The 23,669-nt window shown below is 40.7% G+C and overlaps 1 protein-coding gene across 8 annotated transcripts in view; it reads right to left on the bottom strand.

Moving 5' to 3' along the window:
* Window positions 1-1,559: 1,559 nt before the first annotated feature.
* The window catches only part of SIAH1 (siah E3 ubiquitin protein ligase 1), a 64,919-nt gene continuing 42,809 nt past the window's right edge, over window positions 1,560-23,669 (bottom strand). For 2 of the 8 annotated variants that reach the window (XM_083852241.1, XM_083852243.1), the window contains exon 2: window positions 1,560-2,960. In XM_083852241.1, coding sequence (XP_083708367.1) covers window positions 2,110-2,958 — 849 coding nt within the window. In that variant the 5' untranslated portion in view covers window positions 2,959-2,960 and the 3' untranslated portion in view covers window positions 1,560-2,109. Of the gene's footprint in view, window positions 2,961-5,260; window positions 10,253-10,288; window positions 11,019-13,199; window positions 13,261-19,793; window positions 20,054-20,193; window positions 20,833-23,669 lie in introns of those variants that run through there. The other 6 variants (XM_083852237.1, XM_083852240.1, XM_083852242.1 and 3 more) reach the window with 6 other exon arrangements.

A 23,669-nucleotide genomic window follows, 5' to 3' on the forward strand; every position in this document is an offset into this window, starting at 1 on the left:
CACTCCAGTTGCAACTATCAGGCTGCTTAGGGCAACCCGTACAGGTTCTTAGCTAGATTTCCTTACAGAACATGAGCCGAAAAGCAGATAACCTTGGCAGGTAAACTTCAGTCCAAGCCAGCCAATGAGGAGTGAATGGGTGAGCTGGTGAGTAAATGTATGCCTATAAAATCTATTTGCGTATTTAGCTGAGTTTCTGTCAGTAGACAAGAAGACAAAACTTGGGTAAATATAGACAAGCTTAATTAGGTGAGAATAATTACTGAGTTCAGAAGACTGCAAATAATTAGTTGTCTATTTGGTAAAGAAAAAAAAATGCTAGAGTGAAAGATTTGTTTTGAAACATCTATCTACTGTTACAGTACATCTTTTAACTGAAATTTGTGCAAAATTTCAACAGCCTAAGAAACAAATTATAACTATTTTTTTCTTTCATTACACGAAACCAATTGTTTCTGTAGTAGTGTATGTATCCAACCTGATGAGTTTTATGCTCCTTTTACCTGTACAACTACTTACCTTATGCACCAAAATAATATGAACAACACTTAACAAAGCAATTTCTGATAAGAAAGTTAAAGACAGTGCACAGTAAATAAACTGTATTTTAATGTGTTACAAAAGTAATTCATAGCCAGACTACCTCTCTGAACAGATGCCCATTACTACTAGGTTTGACAAAGATTTCCTTTAAATAGCTTAAGATGAAACAGCTTTTCACCTTATTCTTTTTTTGTCTCTGCGTCTATGTTTTGTAACACAAATACCATTATACATTCATGGTTATTTTTTCACATATAGGCAGTCTGCATAAAGCCCAGTATCCTACAAAAGCTTTTATGGCTGGTGAATCATACCTGTAAGAGATTACTTGCATCTGACTGTGTATCATGTCACTAAAACGATATACAAAAATCAGTTCAAGAAATTACTTTAGTAACAACCAAGAGACGTGAGGACAAGAAATTGAGCGAGTGTAGTAGTAATGTGTCAAACTTTGAGCTAAAGCAAAAAGCAAAAAGTTGTATTTTAATTTGCCAGGTATTCTTTTAATGAGAAATATAAAAAGACTGCAAACATCTCATTCTGACTGCCTTTTTTTTTTTTTTTCCTTTTTTTAAACAAATGGTCTGTTTTATGGTTACAAATACTGTGCAAGACAATACCTTCTTTGTACTGGAAAACCAACAAATACAAGGATGCAATAGAGTTTCTAAGCATCTCTAAATTTGAAACGTGTTTTTTTTTTTTTTTAATTTGGAAAAATCTTGGTAATTCATTTATGTTAGATCATAACTCAAAGTACAACAACATCTAGACCTGTTTTTAAAGGAGCTTTCTTTCCTGATACATCTTTGAACATAATTACTCCTTTCAAGTTCAATACATTCACAAAATAGCTCAGTTAAGAACAGTATCACCAATGAATTGACTACTGGAAAGAGACAAAATTTACCAAACATACAGAAATATTAATTTTACCATAGCAATTATGCATATCAAAAGATGACACCTGTAGTTAATTTTAAAAAGATACAAAAAAAAGAGAAAAACCTGAATTACAGAAAAGAAAGTCATATTTATTTAATGAAAAACTAGAAGTTAATAAAAATTAGCAAATACACAAAAAATATACACAAACAGCAGCAATACTATGTAGTGACTTACAAAGGAGGGGGGGAGGAGGGGAGCGGGACGCAGCGGCCAGAGACCAAACCGCTCAACATGGCTTGTCAGTCAAAGGGGGAGGAAAAGAACACGAACAAAAACACGAAACAGTATCCTTTTCAACAGTACAATCAATCTACAAACAAGTTTTTAGAATTATTTTACAACATTTCCTGTAGAATCAATTCTTAATACAAAAGATGCCCATTTTGGGTGTATATATATTTTCAGTGGTTTACTGTTGACTTATTTAAATATATTAGTGTTACTACATGCAACTGCTTCCTGTAATTTAACAGCCTTTCCTTTTATTTACCTTCATATATGTCTATCCTCCATCTACCAAATAATTTGTCTGACAGTCAACGATGGTTACCCTAGTTTCTGCTAAGTTAAATGCGACTGTTTTCAACACTGGCCTGAAAAGGTTTGATTGCCATTTCAACACATTGATATAGTTACATTGATGCCTAAATTGCCATTTTCTGCAAAGAGCTGTGCAATGCTGGTGTCAAAGACTAGACAGTCACTATTCATAATGGCTGTTGCAATTCCCTCATGGATAGATCGAGGAGTTGCTTCCCAAGTCAATCGCCGCCTATGACCGTTTAACTCAAGTCGATAAGCAAAGTTTTCTGCTTGCTTGCGTGTTCCTATCAGCTGTACAATCGCAAAGAACTGCTGGTGACCATCATATTTTTCCTGTTTCTCCAATACTAACATGAAATGAAAGCCAAAACAAGACTGCATCATAACCCAGTCAACAGCACCAGGAAGATTAATGTCTGTAGCAAGGAACACTATATCTTCTCCCTGAAGTGTAGTAATTGACTTATGTTGATGCATCAGATGTGGCATTACAGCATCCAGAGAACCTTGCCATTTACATGAAGCACCAGGACATGGACAGGAATAAGGCCTAAACTCACACAGCTCCTCATGGTCTGCTTTTTCTGTGTGTGGCAAAGTTATCTCACATCCGGAAGAGGCATATTTACATGGGAATAGTACAGAATTGGCAACTTTCTCCATAGCCAGGTTACGAATGGAGCCCAGCGGGCCTCGGCAAGTTGGACAGCACGTAAGTTTGGGGCGACAGTTGCTACAAACAAGATGGCCACTCTGACACTGAAGAATTGGTGGCAGCACATAGTCAAAACAAACAGGACACTCAAAGAGACTAGCCAAGTCATTATTGGAAGCTGTAGTGCCAGTCAGTGCAGGCACCCTCTGTGATGGCGTACACTTTGAAGTACCTGTAGGTAGTGCTGTAGCAGTCTGACGGCTCATTTCTGTAAGAGAAGAGAGGAAAAAAAAGAATGAGGATAGAGTAGAGATTACATCTAAATGCATTTTGTTTTCTTCTGCATACACTATTTCTTGATTTACAAAGAAGGTTCAAAAGAAACTAGATAGAAATGGAAGCAAACCCTAAATATGTAATGCCAACTGTGGGTACTTTACATGTAGATTATCAGCTGTGCTCCACAGAACAGACAGATCTATGCCATGCAAATTTAACAAGGGATGAATTTCTGCTAGTTACTCTGAAGTGGAATTTACCTATTGGAAGCTGCAGGGTAAATGAGTAAAGATATGCTTAATGTAACTGAAATCCTTAAAGGTTTGTGTTGTTTTTTGTGTTGTTGTTTGGGGGGTGGGAGTGTTTTGTTTTTTACTATTGTACTTTCAAAACATTCCATCCAGATCACTTGACTGTAACAAACGGGTACACTACACAACAATTCTCAAGCTGAATTTTAAGTTGCTGTGTATTTAGTGAGATAAGAAACTAGCCATTTTTAATGAACACGCAAACTTCAGGATAGGACCTCAGTAATCATGTTTACTGTATAACCATTAAAAAAAAGTAACAAGGAAAAACACAAATAAAAAGATCACTACACTGCTTTTTCCCAGGATAGAATACCGACTCATTTTCTTATTTTTAAGTCCTACAGCTTAAGCACAGCTATTGCTTCCACTTGCTGAACTAAACCATTTGCGAAAATACCAGAAAAGAAACACAAAACATTTAATTGAATATCCCAAACAAAGAAATTCACAAGATGAAATTTGAGAATTAGTTTTAACATTTAAGCACTCAAGTATGCCCAGTACCTTGAAAAGGCACTGTTTATGAAGTTTTCCATTCAGTGGAACAGAACTAAAGTTCAATTTTTTCAAATGTCCTCAAACCGAAGTTAACGGCTGTCTGACCAAATAGTTCTCTCAAGGGTTCAACAGTGGTAAAAGTCCCATATTTCTTACCAAATATACATGCTACACTTTGTACTGCACCCCCTCAACTCTCCTCCTACTTGTGCAAAAGGAATCACTAGTAGTACCAGGCAAAATAATCCCTCAATTTTGAAAAAATGAACTTTACGTTAAGTAAAATGCTATCCAAAATTGGATTTCATTACACAGTGACATTCTCAACCACCTTAAGTGTTTCTCTGCAAGTACACCAGCTCTGTACCCATCATGTATGTATAAAGCTCTCAAAATAAACCTCATCTTTAATCTCCTTTGTATTTGACATGGGAATATTAGGCAATAGGCAAGCTTCCCATATTTAGAATCATTTCAACCACAAACAAACTTACTCATACTTGGACCAGATACCTCAACGCAGCATACTGTGCATGCTTTTGCAAGACACACGTTATTCAGGGCATCAAGTGAACAAACAAAGAGATCCCAACAGGCAAAATAACTTATCCCTTGACGTTCTCAAAGTAACCAACCATAAGCAGGCAATTTTACCCTTCTACAAAACCAGCTCTCTAATCCAGAGGCTAGTAAAACATGGGTGGCTAAGATTCGGTGTTCAGCTGCTGACTGTGTCTCACACACCCACTAGCAGCAGCATCTCACCCCTCCCAAGTCTCTTTCAACTCCAACTTGTTGGACACACAATACCCAGTTCTCATCTTTGGAAATGAAGCCATACAATGGTTTGCGTTGCTGGACCTTAACTGATATTGTCGAGATAGGAAAGGAAGGCTTGTTTCTTTAGCCATATTTTCCTACTGTAAGGCATTCTACCGAGATGGAAAGTTCAAGTTATCTGTGACAAATCAAATCTACGTTCTGGGGAAGTGATACTGCACCAGCTTGCTGCAGCACAGGGATTCAAATGATAAGCCCCTATGACAACTGATCACTGCTGCTATTTTTCCCCAACACCCGTAGGTGGGAGACTCACGATGGCACACTGCAGTTCTGTGGTCTAGGAGAACAAATTATACACAGAATGATTGTACACAGCAGAACAAACTCTTACCATGCCATTTGCTTGGGAAGAGCTTAGAAATTGCATGCATATTCATACATAAAATTCTAAAAACATTTCCTTTCAGAAATTGCAAACATTTCAGAAAAGCTTGTGCACACTTCATCTTACCTGAACCCATACATCCTGATCCAGGGACCCCCAATAACCCACAGATAACACTGGTGAAAACCAGGGTGTCAGACCAGTTTCCTAGGCAGTCAGACTAGCTTGGTGAGCTTTGGTTTGCCTAATTACACCTCCCAGAGCCCATACAACAGTTAAATTAAGCAACCTACAAGCTTTGCAAAAGACCTTATGCACAGAGGCACTTCGCACTTCAGCTTTCTAAGCTCCAAAAGCACTGAGGAAGATGAGAATTGTACAGCTGTGCTTTACCACTTCTGAATGGGACCAGCCTTTACGCACAAATTCCACAACCAAGGGCCATCCAAATGAGCGGGGAATGGAAATGAGCAGGAAATCTGTGAACCAGACCATTGAGATTAACAAGCATTGAAGAAACTGAATAAATCTATAAACTGTAATTTACCAAGCCTAAACCTGCCCAGAGCCTACATTTTCATCTCCCCTGTTAACATAAAAGATGAATAATGCATCATGATGGCAAATAAATTGATTGTTTATAGCTGTCTTAACAGATACAAGTTTATCACAAGTAGAAGTGCTAATAGTGTAACACAGTTAACCTCTATTCACCCCTGCTGAATTCCCCAAAAAATATAATTACAAACCAAGTAAAACTGGAAATAAAGTTTAAAGGTATTTTTAGTTATAAAAGCCTTGCTATAGGTAAAACCAAAACAAACCAAACTACATGCACTATTACTCTGTTCCCCCACAGTGGAGATAAGTCTCCAGGCAGCACTGACAATCTACAGAGTGCCGGGTGTGCGTCTGCAAAAAAACTAGTTCCCACAACACAAATTATTCAAATACTGTACAAATTTATAAAAGTTCACCCAATGGGAAGAGTGAAAAGGGAAAAATGGTATTTTAAGAATTCCTTGTTCTAGATCAAGGAAGAGCAATGCCCTTGGCAGAAGCAGCAGGCACCAACCTCTCGTGGAAAGCCCCCTGCACCCCAAAATGCACCCCCCCGCTGCGCCATGGGCCAAAGCACCACCCCAAGGCCCAGTTCCCACTGGGGCCAGCCAGTGGTTCCCATGGAGCCCAGCAAGGCACAGCCCCATGGCTGCAGCACCAGGTGCCCAAACCACCACCGGGGCAACCCCAGGGCAGAGCAATGGGACGGCACCAGAGCACAGCTGCACAGGGCTCCGGGCTGAGGCAGCACCGTGGGGGTACCAGCTTCAGCCAAGGCGTGTTGCGATCAGTGGTTTTGTCAGCACACAAACTGAGGCGACAGCCTCTGGGTCAAGAAAGTCACCTTAATAATGCTTTCCTCCTGCTCAAAAATCACATCCTGCTGAAGAAAGGCTGTGGAACCTTGTATCAACCCTGTAACATGCAAATAGAGGCCACCTTCCAGAAAGGTCAGTAACTAACGAAATACAAGCAATGTTTAACATTCACCACCATATGTGCAATGTGCAACATCCCCACCTGTTACGTGTCAAGACAGTTTCCAGCCAAAGCAGGCATGGTTGAGAAAAGCCACAGAAATGGCCTTTAAGAAATTGACCAGGATTGCGCCCTGGAGTGCTGGACACAGGCCCTGGGCTCTCCCTCCCGCGGCTGTCCCGAGCAAAGCCACCAGCACGCACCCCTCAATGCACTGTGACCTGGGGCACGGGGCCTGCGGAGTCTGCGCAGCCCCAGCAGGGTGAGAAGAACCACGATGCGAACGGGAAGAGGTGGGAATCTGACTGGGGAAAAAGCTGGGCTGAGGTGCAGACAAGAGGAAAGCAGTTTCAAGAAAAGTTCATAAAGAGAGAAGATCTCACATGCCATGGCAGTAACGGCAGCGTACGTGAATAGACTGACACCCGCTCAGTTTCTCACCTTTCAAAGGCATTAACTCCAGACCCATCCTTGAAACTAAATCTCTCCCATCTCACAGAAATAGAGGGCACCTTCGACAGCTTCAGGTTAACACCAGCCACTTCTGAAATATCTTCACTCATTTTGAATAGACTTGGGGTTAGTGTTTTAAATTCCTTTTGAGAGGGTAACTGAATATGAGTTTTGGGAAAAAAAGGAAACACCACAAAACCCACAAAATTTCACATACTCATCTTAATGGCTGGGACAGAAAAAAAATATCTAATTATATAATGCTGAAAGAATGGTTCAAGGACAGAAAAAATGCCTTATCACAAGTTTCTAGATGTAATGCAATAAAATCTTCAATCACATTTTGGAACTAATTGAATCCAGAGACTCACATTCAAAATTTATAAACTCTTAATGCCTTACAGCGATCAACAAGATAATACAAAATCTTTTAACTTTTTCAACTGTACAATCATATTTGAAAATCAGACTTTTTTTTTTTAAATACCCATTACAGAGCACTGGAAATTAGATCACTTCATAACAATGTTCAAACTTGTGGCAAACACTGACGGTTTACTCTCTGAGATGCTACATCAGCCAAAGAATGTCAAAACCCAAAGGCTAAATGAACTGTTGAAAATAATGATTAGACTAGTCTAAATAATAACATGAAAGTAGATACAGAAAAGTTAGAGAACATCATCAGAAATTTGTATAATGTAATACCTGTAACATCTGTAAATATTACATGCAACAAATTAAAAAGATTCAAAACCCACTGATATTGCCCTGGTGGCAGAAGGAAGGTTTACTGAATGCAACAGAAGCATGTGTGCCTATTTAGAAAAAAGGATGGTGAGTGTGTATGTATACACATACATACAAAGTACATAATCTCATGCTCAAGTAACTCCAAGTGTTACTGATAAAGAAAACCCAAGTGAATATTATCTTAAGAATGAAGGTAATTAAAAAGCACACTTTGTTCCTATTAAAAAGGGGCACCAGTGTATTTTAAGTAGGGAACTTCCTTGCCATTTTTAAAGTGGCACTAGGTTAATTTCATATTAAAAGTCCTTAGGACACCGTATTTTTGTTCCATGGCTGCTCAATTATGAAAAAGTCTTAATCTGCTGGCGATAGAGACTCCAGGACTACAGCACTATGTACAAGCCAGTTGCCCAACTGCATGTGCTTAATATTTCTGAAAATAATTTTCCAAGCAATTTATCTTTCCTCTGTCCCCTCTCTTGCACTCATATTCACCCAATGTACAGCAAAACAGAAGGGAAAGAGGTTTCAGCAGGCTCTATTGAAAATACCATATATTGCCCTCACCACTACCACGCCTCAGCACATACATACGGCACTAAGTGTATTATGCACAAGTATCTCAGAGAGCAACTTCAAAGTATTTTTTTTTTTATTTCTGTTATTTTTAAACTCATTTGGGGGCCCAATTTTTTTCCATTTTGAATTCTGGAAAACTTTAGATCACAAAGAGCCTGGCATGGTTAACGTCAAATGTATGGCTCCCTATGGAAACCCGACGCTGTTAGACACAAAAGTACATTGCTGCTCACACAGCCTCTGTGCGTACTGACCTGCTTCAAAATTTTAGAAGCATTTACAGATCATGACATAAATTATTAATCAACTACATAACCCAATTTAGTCTCCATCTATTGTTTTTAATTTATGAATTAAGAATTTTTCCAACCCTTCCAGACACCGTTTGCTTTGGTGCCCTTAACGATACTCTGTTATTTCAGACACCTCAGGGCTGCTCTCCATAACAACCAAAAGCCAGAACAATTTAAAAAAATAAAAAAAATAGGCAGATCTCATGATTATTTCATTTTGGAAATGAAAATTAATATTCCAAATTCATTTCCAAATGAATTTTGGAAAGTATCACCTCTCCAGCTCACCTCCTTGTCATACAAGGTTACTGTAATTTCCACTACCTTGTAGTGACCCCGTCTGCCTGAAATTGCAGGTACTTATTTCTTGCCTCCAGAAAGCAGCTCTCTATGAACACCTCCTCCTAATAATCAGGAAAGGAAACCCCCATGGATTTACAATCATGGGACCGGTCATGCTCTTTGTGGCTACATCTGCAGCGAACCACCAGACCCTAAACCTCAACATGTGTCTGATGCTATCCAGTCTGTCCTCTTGCACAGAATGCTATCACCAGTGAGTCACTGCTAGTGGGCAATCCAGATCGTCTCCAAATTCAGCACACGTTACGTAGCAAATGCAAACAGCACTCTGTAAACAAAATCAGTATATTATTACGCCCATTAAATTATAGTGACCTGTTTCTAATCCAATACAAAAACTTGAGCCTTGGCCAGTGTTGTTAATATTAATCATTAATATTCTGGCATAGATAGAAGAATAGTTGAACATCCAGCCAGAAGGTGGCCTATTTCTAGCTGCCAAAGATTTTCTTCCCAACAACCTTATAATGTACAATTAGGAAGGAAGAACATCCTATAGAAGATGTACAACAACCACATAAAACGTGGCATTCATTTTTAAATGCAAAGAACTTTATCAATTTCAAGAAGCGAATAACCTATACTCTGCTAGCCTGGGATATCAGACTAAACTGTTGGGATAATTCCAGTCTTGCAATGAAAGATGAGCTCAGAAACAAAGTACACAGACAATAAATAACTAACTAATAAACCCCCAAATTTCATTCTACAATGAAAACTAGAAATGTCTGATCAATAGCAAAAAACTAAGTTTTGCCCACTCACTGTACTACACAATCAGAGAACACCCCAGCTCTCACAGGTCTTATAGTAATGCTTAGAACTAAATAAGAAAACATGTTTCTTTGTCAATTCAGACCATCAACAAATTATTATAAAGCAATACATGACATTTATCTCCCCCTCCTTTTGAGCTTGGAAGGAGAAAGCTAAGGGAACTATAAAGGACGTTTCTGAAAATTCAAGCTAGACCAAAAGCAACTTATCAAATGCCTCCACTAGAAAAAGAAAACAGTGATACGTTAAACAAACTGGTATAAGCAACAATAGCAAAAATTATTGATATTTGGCAGTCTATTGGAATAAAATAAAGTTAGGCTAGTGAAACAACTTTTTCCATTACATATAGCTACAAATACGGAAGAAAAAAAAACATTCTTTAAATACAAATCAAAAGCAAATGCTTGCATTAAAAGGCTGTGGACCATTTCCACGTTGGAGTTTACCATAGTTTTCCTTTTTCAAAAGGAGCAAATAACTTAGCTTGCTGATACTGCAGAACACCCCCACCTACTACAGAGGCGTCAGGATGGTGATACAGAAACGCTGTTCAAAGATGCATATTCTTGCACTGTACCTTAAGTGGGGTTCTGGGACCAAATCCTCCTCTTTTCTCAGCTCACCAGCTCTGTGTCCTCCACATCAATACCAGCAGGCAGCAGCCAGAGCATTCCTTGACAGAGGACACCTGAACCTCCAGCATGCCTGCACCTGGAACCTACAGCATCACAAACTACGGTTTGAATTCAAAACACTGCTTGTCCCATGCTAGCCTCCTCTAGACACCACACTGGAAGTGCTTTTCTGCAGTCTGCCAGAGCTTGAGCACAGTACTGCTGAGATAAAGCAGAAGTACTGATTTCAAAATAAAGATCATGGCAGAAACCACAGAATCTAACAAAATAAAGACAAACTTCATATGAAAATACAAACAACTCTACAGAAACAACAAATATCAGGGAAAACAGTTTTATTTTTTAGTAACATTTTGTTTCCTTTTACTGTGCACACAGCACTACATCAGGATCCTCTTCCAGCAGTAACTCTGAACACTCATTTCTACAAACACAGGTAAACAGTTACCTTTTTAAAAGTTCCAGGCTCAGCATGTTGCAATAAAAAGGCAGGCAGGCATACAGGGTGGCCAGCTACAAAGCAAGTTATTAACAGCACCGGAAAAAAAAGCAAGTTATTTTTCATGCTGTAACATATGCCACCACCCAGAAGCATCTAAAGCAGGAAGCATTTAATTCTGCTTTTTGAGATATCATAGCTGGACTCTGTATACAAGTTAAGAAAAAAAACAACAACACGCGAAACAACTCTGTAAGCATTAACAACAAATCCTACCAAGTGTGGCAATTTGGGTGCTGTGTTTCTGTCCTCAGTCTGACTTTGCAAAAACTATATTCTTCGCTGTATACTGTAATTGCCATGCAATATTGCATCACCATTCCTGTGTCTGTGGCAGACACAGGGAAGAGGGTGTGGTATGGAAGTGCCTACCTTAATTCAATAAAGCGCAACGAAAAGAAATACCTGTACTCTGAAGTGCTTTCACATGCAAAGTCTTCCAGAGATAACTATTCCAGTTCAGATTCCAGATCTGTTTTATGCTCAGTTACTTTCCTGCATAACTAAATAGGGAGCAGATCATCAAAATAACCAGACCTGATGAAAGAAAAAGTCGTGGCCCACAAGAGACCGATCCCAATGCAGACAGCTGCTTTGCAGGAGGAGGAGTCAGAACACAATTATGTATATAGACTATTTTTTTTTTTAAAGATCTCTCTATTTTGTGCATTGCGTAGGTTCATACATATTTCCATCTTAGATAATAATCTATTCCTGTGATTTTTAATCTGTTCTGAATTGCTGTATGCAGGGCTGCACCCTGGAACACAGTGGAGCCCTCTGAAGAATGGGAACATGGCCTGTGGAGGGTGCATGGGAGGGCTTCGGGAACTGAGAGCAGAGATCTTTGTGCCACAAGGTACATCAAACATGAACTCGTGCATAAGGAGAACATCCAAGTACCGCAGATCCCACAGCAGTGGCACTGGGGGCCAATTCACAGATTTGATTCTTTCCTATAAAAACAGATGTCCATCTGTACAGGAGGACTGAATCAAACTCCAGTGTTTTCAGTTTTCCCTTTTTCAGTCCCTCTTACCAACAACTGGAACTTTTACATGATCTGAAATTAATAATTTATCAGAACTTCTGCAACCAACCTACCCAGAATCTCTAACTACCTTAGTTTTGAGGGAGAAGTTGTACAATGTCTATATTTTAAATCCAACTATTTAACCTTCTGAAGTGAGAACATTTAGAACAATGACAGATAAAGACAACATCCTTACTTTCACATACACACACCAAATGGATAAAGCGTATAACATTTCAGATGTAAAGGAATGAGTCCATACTTTTAAAATGGGCATTTCTACATTTTTAAAATAAGATTTAATACTATGGACAAGTAACTCAAAAGGAAAACTCTAAAAATCTAGGACGGGATACTGGCTTTTGTATTTTGATTATATAGTGCAGAAAATAAAAAGCAGTGAAATTGTCTACTTTATAACAAATATATCACCTTAGTAAAAGAATTGCATAAATACGGTTGCATTTTCACATTCTTGATAGCTTTAAACCTTTCACTATTTCCTTTCTTTAAACTTCCATTATCTACATGCCTTGTGTTTCTAGCGTCAATTCTCTTTAGTACATGTGCCTCCACTAAAACCAACACAGTTTACTTAAGTGACTTATTTTTTCCCTGCTCATTAGTTTTAAATCAAGTGTTTCTGTGGTACTGTAGCACAGGGATTCGACTGTCACCATTAACAGTCTTTTGTTTATTTTTAAATTAATTATAGCAATGTTATTTGCATTCTCAAACTTGACTACTGGTAAGTTACCACGGTCGTATTTGCGTCCAGAGCACCAGCGCTGCTGTCCGTAGCCCTGCAGAACATGCTTCCCATGAAAACACAAGTTAGAACGTGGCTTTATGTCACAAATATGAGCACTCTTCAGCCAGCATTATCAACCTGAGGCACAGCAACCATATGCTGTGAACTGCTGACTTCACAGACCACCACGTTACACAAGAAGATTCAGCATTCCTTGAAACCTGACAAGCAGAATTAGTGGTACTAGAGCAGTCTGCGGCATGGGAAACCTGCGTTTAGTTCCTGCTCTGTCACAAGTTTCTGAGTCACCGCAGGCAAGCACTTCCCTGCCTGTTCAAGGTTTTAAAACACTGTAAGTAGCTGCAAGTCTCAGACACCAATGCAAAAGGGAATGAATTAACACAGTAAGGATACTAAATTTACTCTGTAGACCCTTTTCAAATTTACTTCAGGTTAGTAGTAAACTAAACGTTATTACATGCTAAGTGACACTATGTTAAATCATTGTTAAATTATTTTAACATCTCAAACTTTAAAGTCAACAATAGCCAAACTGCAATCACTGCTTACTTTCCAGAGAAATGGTCCAAGTCCTGCTCACATATGGAGGCTTCTATTCCTTCCAGTATTTCTACATCAAGAGACAAATTAGAGATGAGACATTTGCAACACCCTTCTCATTAATTTTATTTTACCTAACCTGAAGACTTTCTTCCATCAACTCCACATTGACATTTTATGAAGAACTGGTAATAGAAACCTCTCTTTAGAGGAATCCTTGTATTACCAAAAAATTCTCTCAACTTTCCCTGTAAAGATCCAACAACCCAGCTTTTGAAGCAAATGATTCATATTCAGCAGAAAAAGAGCTCTCAGGTGAGAGAATTACATTTATTTTTTTATATTCCCATTAAATTTGCTTCAGGTTTATCTAAATCACAAAACAAAATGGGCTATTTCATGTGTTCTTATTGCCTGGGAAATGCTTCACGGTGTACAAAATTAAAATCCAGCCATAATCACTCCGAAGTCAGGCTTGAGTCTGTATCAGAAAATGAAACACAAGATATTACAAATGCTTTGGAAATGACAGGCACAAATACATCTTTCTGCCACTTCATGCTCCCTTTCTCAGCACTTTCTAGATGCAAACATTACTACATCCTTCTCTGCAAAATACCATCCCCTCTTCTGTTACGTAGTTAAAGCAAAACTTAAGTCTATGTTGCAGTGCTTGATCTGGAACACCGAATCCTAACAATGACTCATTAAAGCTTAACTGTAACCTTTAGTATTTTTTTAAAGTTTTTCTTTTACAAGAGTGTTATAAAAAACGTGTTAGGTCAGAAGATCAAGCATTCAAGAATTAGTTAAGAACAAAGTTACATAGGTGACTCTCCTCTGCATATGAAGGAACAACCTTCATGAAACAATATTTTCCCCCCACTCAACTCTTTTGGCAGAAGAGCATGTGTATACACATGGAAGAAGTATAATTGCACAAAGAACAGCAGTTTTTCTTTAAATTGAACTCCTGATTTAAAATAAAACCAGGGCAGCAGTTGTTTTTGACATGCATAGAAACGCTCTTAAAATTACTGCTTCACAGGTGCTGTTTTAGAAGAATGTCCATCTAAAGTTCTGTTATGAAATGCATACTTTTATTTGTAAAACATCATTTTTAATGGTATTAATGACATACTTGACCTAGCACAAAGCCAAACTAAAATTTTACAGTACACCATCAACATCTGCCAGCCAAATTATCCCCTAGTCACACCCGTGCAACCAGTCTTCAAATTACACCCTTGGCATACTTGCATAATCACACAGATATCAGCCATGAAGAGCTAAGCCATACACAAATCTCTCAACTGCATCGACACTTCCACGCTCCAGAATGGAAGGAAAATTCCTGTGAATTGGAACTCATTTCATAACTCTAACTTCATAACTCTATATATACACATATATATGTGTGAATATTTTTCAAAATCAATGTATACATAGAGATCATAGTTATATATAATTCAGTAATCAAAGGATCAGCTAAGAAGAGCATTTTCACTGCTTTTTACTGTAAAAACTCACATCAATTAAAAAAATAGCTTTAATTAAACGAGAAGTTTACCACGTGTACCTTAAAATGAGATAATATATGTGTCAACACCCAAATGTATATAAAAGTATGCTGCAAATATGATCTCCAAAACAACACTAGATAAATTAAGAAGATACCTGATCCTAAGACTAGCAAATTCTGAGGCCCATGTCTGGTCAAAAAAAAACCTACCACCACCACCAAAAAGGTCCATTTTCATAGACTGGAGCCCTGGAGTAAGGTCCAGGTGCTAAGCTGATACAATGAGTTATAGACACTACATTTTTAAAGAGAAAGTAGCAGTATTACACACTTTAAAGGCTATTAAATATCTTAATAGCACTTTTAAGAACTGCTCAGTTACATATTTGTTAAGAGCCTTCAGATACCATTACAAACAATTAAAAGAAAATGGTTTATCTACAGTACAAAGAACAATCCACCAGATACAGGCTCCATGGCTCCAGACACGTGCACACAGTGTGTCAGAGTGCAATTCCACCATTTCTGCAAGAAACAAAAGCAAGCTGCCACCGAAAGGGACGGCTGTGCTGCCTGTCTTTCACGTACTGGTCTCCTCTCTCTTTAAGGTAACACATTGAGTAAAATCAGTCTTGCACAACTATGTGAGTGCTTACACTGGCACAAGGAAGACATCAAAAACAAGCTGGCAATAGAGGGCACGACACTGGGCTGTAAGCCTGCACTTAGACCGAACCCCACATGCTCCTAGGAGAGAGGATGACTTCTCTTGCAGCAGCACTGGCTCTTATGTTACCATGCCGCAAGCTGTTCTGGGAAGTGAATCAGATAATAGTTACCCATTTCTCACAGGTGATTGATTAGTTTTCAACTAAACCTGGAACTGAAACAGGCCTGTTTCACATTCACGTTGGTGCCAGCTTCACTGCCAACGGTAACACTACTGTTATCGCTGGCATCCTGCACAGAGACTGTCTTCAGGTGCTGCAGAACCGTACCCTCAGTGCACTCCAACTAGCTCAGCACTACATCTTCTGCTACTTCTTGTCTAGCACTGATGTGTCAACAGCAACTTATCATGTCGTTTAGAAATAAAGCTATCTGACTTCAAATCACTACCGACATCACATCGTGACATAAAGCAACATGTACTGAGATTTACAAACCAACTTTTAAACCTAATTATTTCAGTTATCAATCCCTTATAAAATGTGGAAAACACAGACACTCTTCTCATAACAGATCTGTAATACAGAGTCAAAGAACAAGATAAGCCTTTAAATACACCTACAATTCTAGGCTAAACATCCAGCGATTTTTACATAAATGAATTTATTTTCAGGCTTTCCCTCCTCTAATTTAACACCAAGTTGCTTTAAAATACTCTTCCTCTAGTCAAAACCTTTTCAATCTTTTGACAATCTGCACATTAGAAAAACTTAACATACAATTTTCCTTCATATATATTTTTCCTTTGACATATTTCATCTGAACATGTGTTTGAGAATAACTCTTAAAAAGTGGGACATTGTAAATGCTCCTCCTTGACAGCACTCAAAATACAAACACTGAAAAGCCACTTCAGTCTTTCATCAAAGACTAAATGAATTTTTGCTCTGCTTAGCTCTGTGTGTGAGAAATGTAGGAAAGAACGTCAAAATATGAACTTATAGATTTTTATACCACACACACCAAAGTTCAAAGAATTACTGTTTCACATTAAAGGAGCTGATAACTACTTCTCTAAGCAACAGAAGCTACTGTAACACACTGCTTTTCATGTCTCAGGAAGGTCACCAATTCTTATAAGAAAAGATACAAACAACTGTTTCTAGATAAAGCAAACCAAAAAGGAAATGGTTGACAACAACTGTCAACAGGTGAATTTGCTGCTCTAAATCAATTTCCCTGCAGAAATATATCTACAGTATTTTTTTTAATGCATTTCCAGATGGAAAAAGACAAATACAATTGTCACCATTCAAATAATATTTTACTTCCCTACTGAAAGCACAGCCCATCTCAGCTTCCATGCTCAGCTCTCAGCCCTATGCTTCTACAAAGAGAAACGAGTCAAAATCAGAAATGCACCATTTGGTTAACTGTAATTATCTAGCACTTTATCAGATTAAAGTACTATGGTATTAGTAACCAAATCTCTCATTACTCCTGTAATACCATAAAGAATCACCATTTTATAGATTAACTCAAACAGGAATATACTTAAAATAGTTGTCCAGGGCTTTACAGAAACACAGCAGGCTCTCTGGACTAGAACATGTGTGTTGTATGTGTGCGCATGTATCTACATTTTATGAAGTGTGGCACAAAACTAGAGAGCATTAATGGTAGCATTAATTACAGGTTTTGTCTTCTTTACCTAGCATAGCTCACATCTGAACACTGTGTAGCATGGCAGCAAACAACCCCAAGTCAATGACTTGGAAAGATCTGTTACAAACAGTTGGGTACTAAGAGGAAAAACTCAGGTAAACCTGCAATACCAAGTCACAGTGACCAGTATTTGTCTCTCTCTCTCCATTTCTAGTCCACCATGTGATATCATACACAGAGAACACAGACCCAAATTGCATTTCTGTCCTGACACTATTTAAGATGTTAACAGTACATGCACTTTGAAACACTGTAAATTGCCTACAAGTTTTCTTATTAATGAGGCAAAACATTTTATTAAGGGTAAAAATGTCTTTACTTGCAGTGTATTTCTGCTAGTGCTAAAAGGGATATCTCCTACTATTTCTTTATTCCCACAACTATTTTTCACTTTTCTTCATGCCATTTTTCCTTAAAAACAAAAAATAGCCAGTAACGTGATGTCCTCCATATATGATGTTCATGCTTAATAGAGTAAATTTCAGAGAAGAAATCCTGAACTGTGGGCCTTAACTGATAGGTGAGATAAATACAGCTTGCTGGTGCCCTCACAGGATACTTTGCTGCCACTGGAGCACTTAACCAGGGATTCAGGGAACTCTACGGTCAACAGCTGGAAACACCATTTTTACCTCAGCTGTCCACAGGCTGGGAAGGTGCACCACAACTGCATAACCTAGTTCCTTATGTGTGTCCACAATTTCAGATACTGTTGATTTACCTTGATTATTCTGGTTCAGCTTAGCTCCCAAAAATGAGACAACCACTAAAGCAAAATACCCAATGATAACGTATTTGGCACAACAGTCCAACTTTTAAAGCTAACAGTTAGAAGAGCAAAAACAACGTTACAAGCAGAAAAATAAAACAAAGCTCTTTTAATTTACAATTAAGAACGCCACGTTTCTCATAAGAGTTGTATGTATAGTCTTCCAAGACATTTCAAGTGAAGACCAGAGCTCATAAAACTGTCCCGCTCAATTTCTTTGAGCATTCAGACCAGTACGAGTTGCTTCTGATACAAACTCACCCATGCTCCCCTCTCTTGTGCATTACAAGCAGGTGTCTTTGATATCCGACTAGTACTACTTTCTCAGTTCGCACTAAGCAGACAACAGCAACAATGCTCATGCTTCAGCACAGAAAGCACTTCTGCTATTTAAAATATTTACTTTCCTTAGTTCACACCTACTTAGCTGGAGCCACTGGATTTCTGAGCTAACTCCTCTAGTGCAGTCTAATAAGACTACGGTATTAGAACCCTACCAACACAACCGATAGATTAATGGACACCGTAACCTGTGCATGCTTTCAGGATGAAAATACTCATCATCTCATCAGTATTAGCATTCTTAGGTCACAACAGGCTCCTAGAAGTATACAAGTGAAAGCTCTTACCCTTATGCTTTCCTGCACTTCTCACTACTGTGAAAAGCGCTGAAGGTAATTACAAACGTGAGTTTCCACTGAAGTTTGTGTAATTATCGTTTCTAGCACTCAGTTTCAACATCAGTGTTACAGCATAGAACAAGTGATAAAACCCGATCCGATCCAGTTTTTTCTTTAGGTACACTCCCCAAAGTTATTTTCTGCAGCACATACCTAGCTCAGAGATCTGAATTTCACCCTAATATCGGCCTCAGTGTTTGAGCACCTGTACTCCAATACCCCAAATCTTGAAGACCAGCTTGAAGATCTCAGGGCTGAGAAGAGCCCCTTCCCTTTTTCCTCCCCCTCTGGAATGCATCGTGCTTGCCTCAGAGCTTAGGAGGGAGATAGAGACAACTGAAACTATGCTCCTGCCTGTGGAACGTCCCGTGTCCTTCATGACCTAGTCTAATTAGCTACGAGCCTCCTAATATCCACTCATCTGCCACCTTAAACAAATTAACTCACTTTATCTATTTATTTAGTGCATAAGTAAACGGCTCGTTACAGGGGGACGGCAGCATTCACCAAGACTGCTTGAAAGAGAGACTGAGAACACCGAAGAAATACGGTACGTTTTACAAGCAAAACGTGACTTGGTAATACGTAAAAGGGCCACGAGCTCTCCACTGGAAAAGTCACTTAGCTCTCCTCCCAACTGCGTTGTGTTTCCCAACAAACGCTATTGTTTCCAAGCCAGGGTTAACCCAGAGGGGCGCAGGGGCAGGAGCCGCGGACCCCCCGCCGTTAAACTCGCCCGGCACGCAGCGGGGCAGGCGGCGCGGCCCCCGCCGGGCTGGAGCCGAGGCGGCGCGGCGGGGCAGCCGGGCCCGGTGCCTCCCCCGACCGCTTCCCGCAGCGCCTGGGCCGAGCGCGCAGGCCCCGGGCCGCCCCCCGGCCCCGCCGGGCCCCGCCGACCTTGGCCGCGCCGCTCCGCTCGCACAAAGCGCGGCCGGGCCGGGCCGGGCCCACAAAGGGGCAGCCCCAGGCGCGCAGGCCCGGGCGCGGCGGACCCTCGGCAGGAGCCGGGCCCGGCCTCCGCCCGCCGCACAATGGCCTCCCTCCCTCGCTCCGTCCCTGCCTGTCTCCACAGGCCCGGCCGGGCAGCAGCAGGGCCCCGCCGCCCGCCCGGGCTACGCTTAGGCCGCGCCGGGGCCTCGGCCCTGACGCTCCCCCTCGCCGGGGCCTCGCGCGGGCAGCGGCCTGCGGGGCCTCCCCTCCGCGCCGCCATCGCCGCCTCCCCACCCCGGGCCGCTCACCTGCGGGCGCCGGGCTGGGCGGGACCCCGCTGCGGCGGCCTGGCTCCGCGGATGGCGACGGGGCTGCGCGGCTCTCGCCCAGACGCTGGTGCCCGGCCCGAGCCCGCGGCGCGCTCCCTGCCGCCCGACGAGACACCGCCACGGGGGCGCGCCAGCTGCGGCGGAGCTCTGCTGCCTCCCTGCCTGCCTGCCAGGCGCGCTCCCGAGGCGGGCGGGCGGAGGCGCGCACCCGGCAGCGTCCCCGTTCTTCCTCCCCCCCGCCCCCGCCCCCCCGCGCACGCGCACCCGGCGGCGCCGCGCGGCCCGGGCTCGCCCCGCTGCCGGCACAGGGCTGGCGGCGCCGGGGAAACAAAGGCCGCGGCCCGCCCTGTGCTGCCCCCGGCCCGGGCCCGGCCCTCACCCGCCTCTGCCCGCAGCCTTCAGCGGCCCCCGCGGCCAGGCCCCGGCCGAAGTGACGGGGGCGCCGCGGGGCGGTCGCTTCCACCCCCCGGCTCCGTGCGGCCCAGCAGCACGGGGGTGAGGGGCTGCTCCCGCCGCCGCCTCCCCCGGCCTTAGCGGCACGCTGGGCCCCGCTCCGGCGGCGCTCCCAGGGCGCGCGGAACTTTCAGCGCTGCGGTGGAACTAAATTCAGGGGAATGCCTGGCGTGCCGGGTGCAGGGCCGGTGCTGCACCAGGCCCTTGGTTCGGCTACTGCAGCTATTCAGAGGTTTGCCAGAGGAGAGCAACTGTTAATTTTATTTTCAGTAAAATATTTAAAAATAAGTGTCTTTTTTTTTTTTTTTGACTGACCAAGCACTTTCTTGGTTGGTTTAAGTGGTTATCCAGATGGTTCTCCATACCCTACTCACACCTTTCAGGGACCAGACAGCACAGCTTTTTGTATAACGTTCTTACGTCAGCTCTGCCCATTCTGCTCTTATTCAGAGGTTTTTATGACTAGCTTTAAAGCAGCTTCGTAGAAGTACATCACTGTAGTGATGTGGCACAATATGTATCCAACCCCCGTTTGAGAACCTTCCCAAGCATAGTACTAGCTATTTATTGCCAAAGAATGACAACTGCAGAAGTAAAACTTATTTGCACATACTTTTTTCCTGCACATCTTGAAGCTTTGCAGTGTGGTGGCTGAGCCTTTTCCTTAAGCATTCACGAGGAGCCATACACATGGCAAGGACTGCTAACCCACCATGGGGTTGACTTATTGAATACTTAAGGAAATACATCATGATGAAGTATTATTTTTGTTCTGAATATGGACACATTCCCAAAGGAACATGTTATCAATATTAGAGGCTTTTTTTCCAACTTTGATTTCAGTTCAGAGTAAGGCCAATCATTTGACGTATTTTTAAACATACAGAAGTCTATTCAGTACTGGAAACTTCAAAGGTAGTCCTTCATAGACAACGAGGAGGAAAAAAAGCTTCCCTAGCAGTGGCAATTAGTATTTTTAGATAGGAGAACCAGAATGCTTATCATTTCCAGCAGTCTGCGTGGTTTATTACAAAGTATATCTGTGGTTGAGGCTTTAATCCTGCAAACATGCACTAACATTTTGCTTAAAAAAAAAAGTTAGTCTCACAGTCCTGTATCAGATCGATGCCTTGCTGTTTTATAAGTATTATTAAACATTTGCCTTTCACTGAATAGAAATTACTTCCTTGAGCAGTGAAACTAATTAAGCCCAGTTTCTATGGGACTTTTATCCTACCTCTCTCCTCACCACAATATCCTCCCACTTTGCTCCTGTGTTCTTGCTGCTGAAACACCTCCAGCTTCCCCATGTGTGAACCCTTCTCAGTGCCCGGCTCGCTCATGCCTGTAACTAACAGCTGTCCAAGAGGGAGCCACCCAACGCAGCTGTGTGCATACACCCACTGGTCCATCACCCAGCTCACCTCTTCGCATCTTGATGCTCTACAGCAGGCAGACCAAGGAGTTCACGTTCCCCTCCTTTCAAGAGGACCCCGTATTTCAGCCTAGATCCACTATATTATAACACTTCAAGAAAGGCAAAAGTTGAGGCTTATTCCTCTCAAACTGGGGTGAAATTAGGCCACAGGTTCAAAAGTTAGTAGTGAGGGCTTAATGGAATGGACCCCGTAGCAAGATTGCATGGGCCCCATTACAGTAGGAAATCAGGGTAAAAAAAATGTCCGAAAGGCATGTCAAAAGGTCATATAACCCATCTTCCTGCTCCAAGGTAGAATCAACTGTGCCCCTTCTTTATTCCTGACAAATGTTTGTCTCAGCAGCTCATAAAAAAAAAAAAAAAACCTCCTGTAGTAGAAATTTCAAAATGTGACTTGTAATGCCTGTTCTGTAGTGTTTATCTTCCTTACCGTTACATTGTTTCTCCCCACATATAACCTGAGTCTCCCATTTTAACTTCAGCCCATTCATAGAATGCTTCAGTGAACACAAAGAGTTTTTCCTCTTCTCTATTTCTGAAGACTCTAATCTTCAGTAAATTACATCAGTTCCCTTCCATCCATAGGTCACCACTGCAAGGCCTCTGACTATTCTTGTCTTTTTTTCCCTGCAACGGTTCCTTTTATTCTTTTTTTGACTATCGTTCTGGGAACTGGACACAGCACTCCCACTGAGGCCCTTTTAAATGCTGAGTAATAAAGGCTGACTCTACGGACACGCTGCTAAATCAGCGGTATCAGTCAATGTTATAATTGCAAATTGAGGTTAGTCTTTTTAACATCAAGTTTTAATAATTATTAATTTAATGAGAATTTTTGTATGCATTGTTTAGTAAGAAAAGAATTTATTGTCACTATGGAAGTGTACAACACCACTGTGGTTGATAAAGTTATATTCATGTAGACCTGTAGTCTAACGGGATTACCATGTTTCCTTATTAGACAAAAGCATCCATAAGTCTTAAGTTTCATACTAAGATGTATAAAACTGTTTTTTTCTCTAAAATTTAGAAAATATTCTTTCTTAAAAGTACTATTATTTCGTATTTATTAATTAAAATGGATAAACTGATTCACACTTTGTTGCTTTAATATTTTTGAAATTCACGTACATTATTTAATACACATGAGACTTTAAGTGGCATTTAAGTTATTAGTTTTGTGTTTATGTAAAACTCATTCTTTATTTCGAGATTGAAGATGATATTACCAACTCTATTCTCTAGATAACAGTGTATTAGCAACACATGGTAGCATTCTCTTGAGCTTTAGAAATACGATTGCTAATGGTTGCTAAACTGGATACTCAGATTTTGTGGCTGTATCTGGTTTCTTGGGCAGAAGCACTGCTTCTGAGCATTCGTAGTAACACTTGATCCTGGTAGCTAAGTGCCTAAGTCCTAAGCAAAGCAGCCAAAAATAAACTATTTTGTAAGCTTGCATGTAATATCACTGAAGCCAGCAAAAATACACATGCTTAAGTGAACTTTCTCCTTACAGCATTTTAGAGTCTCTAGAAGTAATGAAGAATTGATTTTCACCCAGTTTTGAATATCCTATTTTTAGTACTTTTTTTTTTTTTTTGCATTGAAATTAGAACATTCAGCCATTAAGAAAAATGAGTACATAGGTCCAACAAAACACAATCATTTTGAGACTTGAGTAAGAGAAGTACCTGGAAGTAACATTGTACACTTCTTACAAATTTGTGACTACACAAATTACAAAAGGGGATCTAAGATAATCATTCATAAAAGTACTAAATATAGCATGATTTTACAAGAAAAATACTATCCTTCATATGGAAAATGATACATGCTATTTACAAATATAAAAATATTTTTATCCTTTTTGTCTAAACAACTAATATCTTCCTCATACATATTAGTGCATTGGATGCATTACTTAGGATTTCTGCAGTCCATAATTTCCCAGTATCACAGAA

Source organism: Anser anser, assembly GCF_964211835.1.
Source record: "Anser anser genome assembly, chromosome: 11".
NCBI lineage: Eukaryota > Metazoa > Chordata > Aves > Anseriformes > Anatidae > Anser > Anser anser.